General features: G+C 42.3%; 1 protein-coding gene and 1 long non-coding RNA gene across 3 annotated transcripts; both read left to right on the top strand.

The window, feature by feature from the left end:
- Window positions 1–8,020: 8,020 nt before the first annotated feature.
- Window positions 8,021–8,302, top strand: LOC117194335. 2 transcript variants are annotated; one of them, XR_004474798.1, is made up of 2 exons: window positions 8,021–8,064; window positions 8,137–8,302. It is a non-coding gene; the product is annotated as an uncharacterized LOC117194335 (long non-coding RNA). The 2 variants fall into 2 exon arrangements; XR_004474799.1 differs by having other exon boundaries at window positions 8,030–8,064; window positions 8,122–8,302.
- Window positions 8,303–9,638: 1,336 nt separating this feature from the next.
- LOC117194860 lies at window positions 9,639–10,207 on the top strand. Its single transcript, XM_033399327.1, has 2 exons — window positions 9,639–9,673; window positions 9,739–10,207. Exons 1-2 carry the CDS (start codon window positions 9,657–9,659, stop codon window positions 10,205–10,207), a joined length of 486 nt encoding a protein of 161 aa, XP_033255218.1. The 5' UTR covers window positions 9,639–9,656.
- Window positions 10,208–11,590: the final 1,383 nt, after the last annotated feature.

Here is an 11,590-nt window from a genome sequence, read left to right on the forward strand (position 1 = left end):
GCTTGAAATGTGTGAGAAATCGGCTAATCACACATGAGACCTGGCTAATTTGAATATTCCCCCACTGATTGTTTATCAATAGCCTTCGAATTGGGAATCAGGAAACATCGTCTTCTCTTTTTTAGGTAGCTTTTCGGCTAATGTTGCTTTAGTATGCAAACAAATTGAGGATTGTAAATGACGCCCCTGGGCTCAAAATTTGTCGTTGATAAGATAAACAGAATCGCACAATCACCTTCCTTAATTGGCCCTTTATTTGATATTTTCTTGTCTCCCATCTTAACCTCTTCCCCATTCTGGTATTTGTTTTTCCACCTGAGTACGAGTATTTGCCCAAGCAATTGGCAAACAACTTCATTGTTTGTCCAAGCTGAAGCTCGACCCAAAGTCTTACTAAGACATCGGTTGACAGAATGGCGTAATATCACAATAATTAACAGAAAACTTAACAGCAAACGATTTCAAAAGTGAGCAACTCCTCTCTCAGTCGCATCTGACCCTAGCAATTAAGAGCACTACTTTCAGAAATATTGATGTAGTCAAGGTAATCTATACTTATTACGAAAAGCTTCGGAAAACACAAATTGCCCTTAAACTCTTAAACATTTGCTTCATCTACGGAAACCAGTCGAAATCAGAGAGTATACGGAGTCTGGAGTGGAATTTTATTCCCCCTTCTCTTGGAGCTCACATATGTATATACTATAACACTGTTAAAAAAAAAGTACTCGTATCACTCTGGAATTTGAGAATAAAGTGTGTCACAAAGGAAAGGGAGTCCAACGACATTATTACTAGTTTTAAAAGAAAAATAATAATGAGATTATCTTCATTCGCGATTCGAAAACTGTTTCGACTTCTCAGTTTTTCTTTGAGTGAATTTATATTTATAAACCTTTCAGCCCTGTTCTTCTTTCTGTCTGTGGAAACATCTGGAATTTGGAGACTGAGAGAGCTGGAGCCTAGTAAACTGCCCAACAAAATTGGCTCTGAGCTGCACACCGAATCCTCTACTAAAGTTCTTTGTGTTGGTGCAGCTGCAAAAGTGAAATCAGCAAATGACAACACATCGGAAAGAGTAAGTAGAAGGGGGACAGACGTGATTAAGGTAAAGTTTTTAACGCGATAAACTGAATATGTATATGTCCAGCTGCACAGGATCAGCCGCGTTTCTCCGATCGTCTGTCAATAATTTATACCATATACGTACTGTCTTACACTGCTATAACATTCTCACATGATATTTTACCATACCCTTCCCGAATACGTGATGTGATCAGATCGAGAGACCCTCTAGCTGCGTGGGAGGATGAGAGCAGAGTAAGCACTAAACTAAATTGCTTGTCCATAAAGTCTGTTTTTTGGCAAACTGTGCTTGGATTGTTTATCCAATTTATGGCATTATTATACCCGATACTCAAAATGAGTACTGGGGTATATTAGATTTGTGGTAAAAGTGGATGTGTGTAACGACCAGAAGGAATCGTTTCCGACCCCATAAAGTATATATATTCTTGATCAGCATCAATAGCCGAGTAGATTGAGCCATGTCTGTCTGTCCGTCTGTCCGTCCGTTCGTCTGTCCGTCCCCTTCAGCGCCTAGTGCTCAAAGACTATAAGAGCTATAGCAACGATGTTTTGGATCCAGACTTCTGTGATATGTCACTGCTACAAGAAAATTTCAAAACTTTGCCCCGCCCACTTCCGCTCCCACAAAGCGCGAAAATCTTTGGCATCCACTATTTCGACGATACGAGAAAACCAAAAACGCAAAAACGTAGAAGATGACTATATCTTCTAGAGGGCAAATTCTGAACCAGATCGTATAATTATTATAGCCAGAATCAAGAAAACAATTTCATTCTTTCTCGCTCTGTCTCTCTCTAACACACAGGTTTCATGGTCGGTTTTGCCAATTGCAAAATATGAGTTCAAGGATCTCAGAACCCATAAGAGCTAGAGCAACCAAATTTGGTATCCACACTCCTGTGATATCTGACCTTGACCGTTTTGTGTCAAAATTTCGCCACACCCCCTTCCGCCCCGCAAAGGACGAAAATCTGGGGCATCCACAAATCTCAGAGACTATTAACGCTAGAGTAACCAAATTTAGTATCCGCACTCCTGTTAGATCTCACTATAAAACGTATATCTCAAAATTTCGTCCCACCCCCTTCCGCCCACACAAAGGACGAAAATCTGTTCCATCCACAATATTGCAGATTCGAGAAAACTAAAAACGCAAAATTATAGATAATGACCATATCTATCAGTTTGCTGAATCTGGATCAGATCGGATCATTTTTGTAGCCAAAAGCAAGAAATCAATTTGCAGTATCGGGTATAAATGTAGAGTTGCGGTCTCCGCAGCAACTCACAACGTTCCCCCTCGTTTTTTTTATGCATTCTCAGCGTTTTGCTGCACTTAATGAACAACAGGCGATGGTCTGGCCCGAGACGCTTTGTTTACACTTGGCATTAAAACTGGAAAAACAAAGGGAAATAACCAAAAATTCTAGTATGAAGAAAAAAGTACTCGGGTGTGGCAGAAAAAAACTACAATCTTGATCTACAAATGAAGTTTTTTTACAGTGAAATATATACTTGACTTGAAGTGAAACGCAGCTCCGAAATTGTCATCATAAAAACTTCGTAATTAAGATGAATTCGTGAGGAGATGGGGCTGGAGCTGAGACCAAGCATGACTTCATGCTGAACCGCCTCCGAGTGGCATCCGCAGATAAAAAGCAACAAAATATAGTTGTATACAAGAAATGTTTAGCTGGCACCGAAATACGGACAGCTCACAAACACATGGACACATGCTTAACTTAACTAAAGTGGATACCCACACACATGCATCGCATATACATGCTCTATATTGGGTATATACATAAGTACTACTCGTACTCGCTGTGCACTTCATAAACAATTGGCTGGCCTACATCATGTACTCGTACAACACACAACAAAAGATTTGAGGGGGGTGTGTGTGGAGTGGGAGAATTGGGGGGATGTCAGTCAGTGCCCCGCACGTTTCGATAATTTCGAATAATTTAATTAAGCCCAGACGAGGCGGCAGTACTGGGACTTTCACGATTCTCCCCGGAACTTCCAAAAGCCCTGAAAATGGCAAGATTTAAAAAAAAAAACGAGGGGAACGTTGTGAGTTGCTGCGGAGACCGCAACTCTACATTTATACCCGATACTGCAAATTGATTTCTTGCTTTTGGCTACAAAAATGATCCGATCTGATCCAGATTCAGCAAACTGATAGATATGGTCATTATCTATAATTTTGCGTTTTTAGTTTTCTCGAATGTGGGGGCGGAAAAGGGTGGGGCGAAATTCTGAGAAATACGTTTTATAGTGAGATCTAACAGAAGTGCGGATACCAAATTTGGTTACTCTAGCTTTAATAGTCTCTGAGATTTGTGGATGCCCCAGATTTTCGTCCTTTGCGGGGGCGGAAGGGGGTGTGGCGAAATTTGGACACGAAACGGTCAAAGTCCGATATCACAGGAGTGTGGATACCAAATTTGGTTGCTCTGGCTCTTATAGGTTCTGAGATCCTTGAACTCATATTTTGCAATTGGCAAAGCCGACCATGAAACCTGTGTGTTAGAGAGAGACAGAGCGAGAAAGAATGAAATTGTTTTCTTGATTCTGGCTATAATAATAATACGATCTGGTTGAGACTTTACACTCTAGAACATATAGTCATCCTCTACGATTCTGCATTTTTGGTGTTATCGTATCTTTAAAAATGTGGATGCCACAGATTTTCGTCCTTTGCGGGGGCGGAAGGGGGTGTGGCGAAATTTTGACACAAAACGGTCAAGGTCCGATATCACAGGAGTGTGGATACCAAATTTGGTTGCTCTAGCTCTTATGGGTTCTGAGATCCTTGAACTCATATTTTGCAATTGGCAAAACCGACCATGAAACCTGTGTATTAGAGAGAGACAGAGCGAGAAAGAATGAAATTGTTTTCTTGATTCTGGCTATAATAATTATACGATCTGGTTCAGATTTTTTACTCTAAAACTCGCAGAGTCATAGATAACGACCGTATCTATCAGATTGCTGAATCTGGTTTAGATCAGATAATTTTTATAGCCAAAAGGAACAAATCAATTTGCAGTGGCTACGCAGCTCCCGACGTCACGCTCAGACTGATTTTCTGTAGAGGCGTCTGCCGGAGGAGAGCCATACTGACTTAGTATCGGGTATAACTGTAGAGTTGCGGTGTCCGCAGCAACTCACAACGTTCCCCCTCGTCTATGATTCTGCGTTTTTCGTTTAGTTTTTTTTTTAGTTTTGCCGCATGGTTTGCATAAATTTCCATTTGGATTTCCATTGCCATTGCCATTGACTGCCTCGTTAGCTAGCCCCTTAGACCCATCAACTTTTGATTGATTTGATCCGATACGCTACGCTCCTCAGCTTAGCTAAAGATTAATTTATAAAACAAAAGATATACAAAAAGGGTAATAAAAGAGTAACGAACAAGATTAAGAACCATTAACCATAATATGTGCGTAAACAACACACACATTTTGAACCGAATCATGTCAAATGCAAAAAAAAAACAAAACGAAAACAGAAAACAGAAAACCAATTAAAGATAATAAAACTATTATAACGAAAAGAAAAAGAAATGAAAATTCAAGAATGCATAAATATACAAAATGGTACATACAGTAAAGATATTCGTTTAAACAATATTTACTGTCTATATAACCATTATATACAACTTACTTACTGACAACAAATTATTAAGGGTTTTGTTCAATTTCATTATTCAATTTCAGACTAACTTAAACTTACAGTCTGCTCTGAATACGGGTTAAATGCTAGTGCTGTGCTAGTTGATTATTACTCGTACAATAAATACGATAGCTTAGAGCCATCCAGCGTCCCTGTTCACCGGTGGATCAAGCCTTCAGAACAACAAAATCAATCAAACAACAACAATCAATTCAAAAATCAATCAAACAACAAACAAAAATTGAACACTACAGCTAAAAATCTTGTACAGGCTTCTACAGCTGAAAATCTTCTACAGGCTGAAATATTCTACATTCTACAGCTGAAAATCTTGTACAGGCTGAAAATATTCTACATTCTACAGCTGAAAATCTTGTACAGGCTTCTACAGCTGAAAATCTTGTACAGGCTGAAATATTCTACATTCAACAGCTGAAAATCTTGTACAGGCTGAAAATATTCTACATTCTACAGCTGAAAATCTTGTACAGGCTTCTACAGCTGAAAATCTTGTACAGGCTGAAATATTCTACATTCTACAGCTGAAAATCTTGTACAGGCTGAAAATATTCTACATTCTACAACTGAAAATCTTGTACAGGCTTCTACAGCTGAAAATCTTGTACAGGCTGAAATATTCTACATTCTACAGCTGAAAATCTTGTACAGGCTGAAAATATTCTACATTCTACAGCTGAAAATACATTAATTATGTATAGTACATGTATAATACATACTACATAAAATAAATAAAATAAAAAACAAATTATTATTATTATTATTATTGTTATTATTATTAAAATTAATATAATTATACTACATACTACAAAATATTTTCTAACGTCTTATTTAATAATTTAATTTTTTGGTCCATTATTTGGAGAGCCATGAACACTACAGTTGTAGCATAATATACTGGGGTTTCTGTTGAAATCTTCTTTAAACGATACTTTCATTATGTTTATAAAAATTGTTGATAAATGCTTGCCACGTTCCTCGAAGGTATTGCTGTTCATGTTGTTAAAACATATTAGTTCGTTTCTAAATTCGAAATGTTTTTCAACAGCGCGTAATAAGTTCATTATTTCATTTTTAATGATTTCTTAAACCTTATCAGACATTAGGTAGTCGGGCAAGTTGTCTACCGACTTCGTAGCCTCAAAGATACTCTTGTAATTTTCTTTCCTGTATTCCTTGACATACATATTTGACAACAACACATCCTCATGTATATCATTTTTTAGGATAACCTTTTTGAGGTGGGGCAGATCCCACAATATGGGGAATTTTCCCCTTACACTTTTGCACGGCATGAAATTTGCCAAGCAGTGGTCGGATCCAACTGCCAACAGTTGACTTGACAAGCACCCACTCTCAACCTCTCTCAATACTAAATCGAGTCCTTCCTTGACCGCATTCCTGCCTAGTGCAGATGTTTTGGAAACGGGACAAATGTGGAAATACAAATAATGAATTTCATTCCCGTTAATTGGGATTGCAGCGACTGCAAGAATTTTCCATTTATGTACCGGTCCTTTTTTTGCATATTGGTACCACGGCATGTGATACTCATCCATGAAAATGGAAAATTCTGAGTCGCTTAGTTTCTGTAAATTTACAGTCATGTTAATGCGTCCATTCATTATGTTTCCTTGCATTTTCAGTTCTTCCAAAGCGTCCGTTACCAGCTTTTCGGGGGCCTGTACCTTTGTGCAATTCATTGCTCGCTTGAAGGCGACCAATATCGTTACCGACGATACCTGGAGGAAGAAAAGTCTGATTCACCTGCTCCAATGTAATTGCCACAATCTACTCACCTTCAGTGTCGTCGTCGTCAACATCCATAGGCAATGTACTAACCAGCCGGTCCAGCGGTCCACACGGCAGATGTTCCTCTGCCTCTTTGTCCTGATACGGCTCGAACAGATTGAGTTCATTTATGTCCTCATCGAAACACGACAATTGCGACGGCTCCAACAGATTGAGTTCATTTATGTCCCCATCGAAACACGACAATTGCGACGGCTCGAACATATCTTCCTCTATGTCCTGATACGGCTCGAACAGATTGAGTTCCTTTATGTCCTCATCGAAACACGACAATTTATGCATTTCTGAATCTATCTTTTTATCCATCTTGGCGCGGTTCTTGGGTTACTCTTATTAACTTATTTCACTCTTTTCTCTATTTTTGTCGATCGTCGAATAACTCGCCTCAGACTTATCGCAGTATAATATCGCATAAAACCTATCGCAGTATCATATCGCAGTAAAATAATTGCAGTATAATATTTCGATCGGTTAGGGTTAATATATGTTGCCTTACAATTATTTTATTTTTATTTTTATACATGTTGAAATCAGGAGTACAATCGAGTACATTGGTATTTCTTATAATACTATCGATGAGTAAATACCAAATCCATACATGCCCCGTTATTTAAAACATAAATAAAGAACACAAAATAAGACAAAGATGTACATTAATTTGGGAGGTGTAAGAATTGACGGGGTGGACAGTGCCCTTGTTAATGTATTATGCGGGATATACTGGGACCATCTGCAAGGCCGGAAAGTGCAAAGCCCGAAAGCACAGGAAATTGACAACATGACGTTGTCGTTCGGTGGAGCCCAAGTTTGCAACATAAGTGCAGCAGGAGTAATTAATTTGTACTTTTTTTTTCAGGACCATCAACGTAAGGGTAAGTAAATTAGTTACATTTATATTATATTCTTCTAATAATGTGTTCCATTCAGCGGGGACGACGCACGCGAAGTATGCTGAGCCTGTTACTCAGGTGCAGAATATTTCTGTTCTGATGATATCTCAGGATATTGAGGATATTGACAACAATATGAACGGTGATACGGAGGAGTCGGCCACAACTCAGGATATTGAGGATATTGACAATATGCACGGTGATACGGAGGAGTCGGCCACAACTCAGGATATTGAGGATATTGACAACAATATGAACGGTCATACGGAGGAGACGGCCACAACTCACGATATTGAGGATATTGACAATATTCACGGTGATACGGAGGAGTCGGCCACACCTCAGGATATTGAGGATATTGACAACAATATGCACGGTCATACGGAGGAGTCGGCCACAACTCACGATATTGAGGAGAATATTAACAACATTTCTGACAATATTCACAATATTTCTGATTATACAGTCAATGATATGGAGTGTACTATTTCTGATGAAATATATGATTCGTCTGAGCCAGTGCACCACATGGAGGAGAAGCAGGAGCAGGAGGTTCGGGAGGATCCGGACTTAAGTAAGTAAATAAGTAAAATTTAAAAAAAATAAATATAATAACTTCTTAATTCTCCAGACATGGTTACTGAAGACATTCTTAGTACTGAAAGTGGAAAGGACAATTTGAAAACACCGATTTCCCCTAAGGCTTCGCCCCCCGTGCATGGCAGCAAGTGCAAACTATGCGGCAAAATGATTGGAAGGTTGAGCACCTTGGGAAACCACGTAATGAACCAACATTACACAGCAATAAGAGGTATGGTTTCAAAGAATTCGAAGACAATGCAAAAAATTGCTGCCGTTTTTAAGGAAAAAAAAAGTGACCATGTTAAGACTATCAGAGGAAACTGGGGTGCCGGCCGAGTATTTGAGGGCGATAGTCATGTGCAGCGATGACTATAAAAAAATTGGGTGCCGCTTGTGGGCCGCCAAGACGGATGCAGAGAAGCTGAAGGACATCAACCAATAACTGTATCGTTTTTTAATTTTAATATTTGATTTGAGTAGAAAAACTCGCCTGTTATTCGTAAATGTAACGACTGAAAATAAACTTATTGACAAAAAAGGGAGGAGTATTTATATTGTGTGGGCGCCTTTGGGCCAAGAAATCATCAAAGTTATTCACGTCGCACAGTTTGGGAAAAAACTGGACTGGAGTGGAGTCGACTGGAGGGACTGCAATGACACTTGCCGGCTGGCGGCCTCTTGGAAATTTTAAGCCTCGTTAAGCTTCTGGTCAACCGCCTGGCTGGTCTGCTTGAGCGCTCCATCGAATGGATTAACCTTCGCTCTGGATATACTGGAGTGCCCCCTATTAATCCTAAGTGCTTCCTGTGATTTTATGTAAATTTGTACACGGGGAACAGAGGACTCCAAAGAGACCTCTCGAGCAGCAATTCAATGTACAAATGACAGGTTGGCTGTGACACAAAACAGCAGCTTAAGGAAGATGTAAAGCCAAGCAAAAATATACCCCCCCCTCCACCACTCTCCTTAACCGTTAACCCTTAACGCCTTAATCCCAGAATGGTAGCCAACATTTCGGCCACAGGAGTATGGTGGCATGGTATTTATCGCAAGTCCTATCCCAAAACAACAAAGCCGATCAACTATTGCAAGTCGCAGCTCTGCCCAGGGAAAGTACGTCACCTGACCTGTGATTCGAAACACAACATCGAAGTGGGCCCTGAACTATCACTTGGAGCCGTTCAGAACTGGCTCTGGAAATCATTCAGTACGAATATCTGGAGAGAGCGGCACAACACAGAGAACGGCAGCAAATATCGAAAGCACAGGGAACATAAAGTAAATAAAAATACAAATACAAAACAAAGCCCATGAACGAATATTTCCTCACAGGTGCTGGAATAAGATGAATCCAACTATTAACAACCCACGTTCCCCATTCACCCGCTCGCGGAGTATTTTCGGATCCATGGGATCCTTCGCCTTTACCGACCAGCAGCAGCCGGGGCTGCAGGTCCCCCCCGAAGGTTCCGCCGACAAGAATGGACTCAATGCGATGCCCTTCCTAGGCCAAATCCACACCAGTCCTCTGCTGTCCCGCCCAATGGGTCCAATAGGTCACGCTCACCCCCCACCTTCCCTCCGATGGGGGATTCAGATGGGTGAGCGGCAGCAGCCCAGACTCCCCTTCCCCCCAGGACATAGCTTACACCCGGCTCCCCTGCAGATTCAATGCTGTGCCACAGATGGCTTCGAAGGGACCACCGCCCGTGTTGAGCTCCTTCTGGACAGGCGGCGCTTCTCCGGACAGCCGCGGAGACTACTCCGACGACCCCCACGAAGAGTACTCCGACTGCCGCTACGAGGGCGACTACGAGGGCGACTACTCGATGCCCACCGAGGAGGACCAAGAGGAGGAGTCGTGCTCCTGTCAGAGCCAGACCTGTCAGCCAGAGCGAGTTCAGCTCGATAGAGCGCACCGAGTCGGACTCGGAGTGGGAGGAGCTCTCCGACGGCCCTTCCCCCAGGGTCTCCCCGCTGGAGTCCCTCGGCGCAGTCGTGCTCTCCACAATGCAGCCGGAGCACCGTCAGCGCATGGTGGCCTTGTACCACCTCGTCTTGGAGACCGCTGTGGTCAAGGTCGTGCTGCTGGTGCTGCAACTGCTGTGCTGCGCGGTTTTCTGGCTGGTCGATAATACCGTGGGCTTCAACGAAACCGTCGGCTCGAAGCGCCACCGATTGTGGAACAGCAAGTTCAAGCTGCGCACCATCCAGCGCCAGTTGCTGTGGCGCATGGCCAATGCCCGGGGCGACGAGACGCTCGTCTTCTTTGCCGTGCTCATGACCACGCCCTGGCTGTTCTCCCTCAGCCTCCTGGGATTCATCCTGTCCCTGGCGGCGCTCCTGAAGAAGACCGTCGAGCAGCTGGTGTTCCAGATACGCCTGCACCTCGTGCTCTAGGGCAGCCATCGAGCAGAAAGCAGCAAGCAGTATCCAATCACACACTGACAGAAGACACACGGCCACACGCCCGACACTCCACCCCTCCCCTCAGAGATGTTTGCACTTCCATTTGGGCATCTATTTTCGTTGATGCTGGCATCGCAATACACGGAATCGTCTCTCCGTTTTTGGCCGCAATGAAAATAGATACCGAAATATTCGAAATTCAAAGTCAATTCCCACGAGAGAGAGCGAGACGGGCCTTCTTCTTTTGGTTTACGGCCTTTCTTTCTTCTGCCTTTGGCATCGCCCACTCCACTCTCTTTATTTTTCTTGCATTAAATTGGCAATAATATGAACTCGCCTTCTCTTTCTGCTTAGTAGTATTCCCCTGTCGCCGATAGCCCGCATCCTCTGCGTTCCAGAATCTGCGGAAGTTTCCAGCGGGGGCTACTGGCGTGCATCAGCCGTCGAGTAGATTGAATGGGAACGCTGCCAGCATATATGTACTATGTGTGTGTGTGCCCAACCTACGCAGACAACTGCGTTCTAGAATGAAATATTAATTCATTGGATACGCACACACAGATCCCCCTTCATCGCTCTCTGTTTCCCTCGGAGGGTGGCAGGGTACTGGGTGTCTACGCTGCTCGGCGCTGTACATACATATGTATGTACATATGTACATACAGTTGTTAATCAATGTCCGTTGATTGTCGCATCGTTGCTTGGAAGGGTAATCCCTCTAATATTAAAGTTGGGATCCTATGCCAGAGCAGAACGCAATACTTTTCATATCCCACCTTGGGTTTCCTTAACCAATCCCATAACTTTCGACATTGACAATGATGCTTCATCAGCATTCGTTCGCTCACAGTCATCATAATGATGATGATAATGATAATAATGTGCATGTGTGTGGTGTGTGACTCTCGTTTAGGACCTGAGCTCAAAAGTGCAATGCACGGCAGAAAAATCAACACGAGCTGATTCAAGGGGTAAAGATATGTATCTTTGGCACACCGAAGTGCCGACACTCTTTCAATTCAAGCTTGTTCACAGCCCAGCGATTCGCAAATGCGGCCAATGAGTATGTGTTGTGAGTATATAACAGCCCATCCGATCCGATCAGGCGA

Source organism: Drosophila miranda, assembly GCF_003369915.1.
Source record: "Drosophila miranda strain MSH22 chromosome Y unlocalized genomic scaffold, D.miranda_PacBio2.1 Contig_Y3_pilon, whole genome shotgun sequence".
NCBI lineage: Eukaryota > Metazoa > Arthropoda > Insecta > Diptera > Drosophilidae > Drosophila > Drosophila miranda.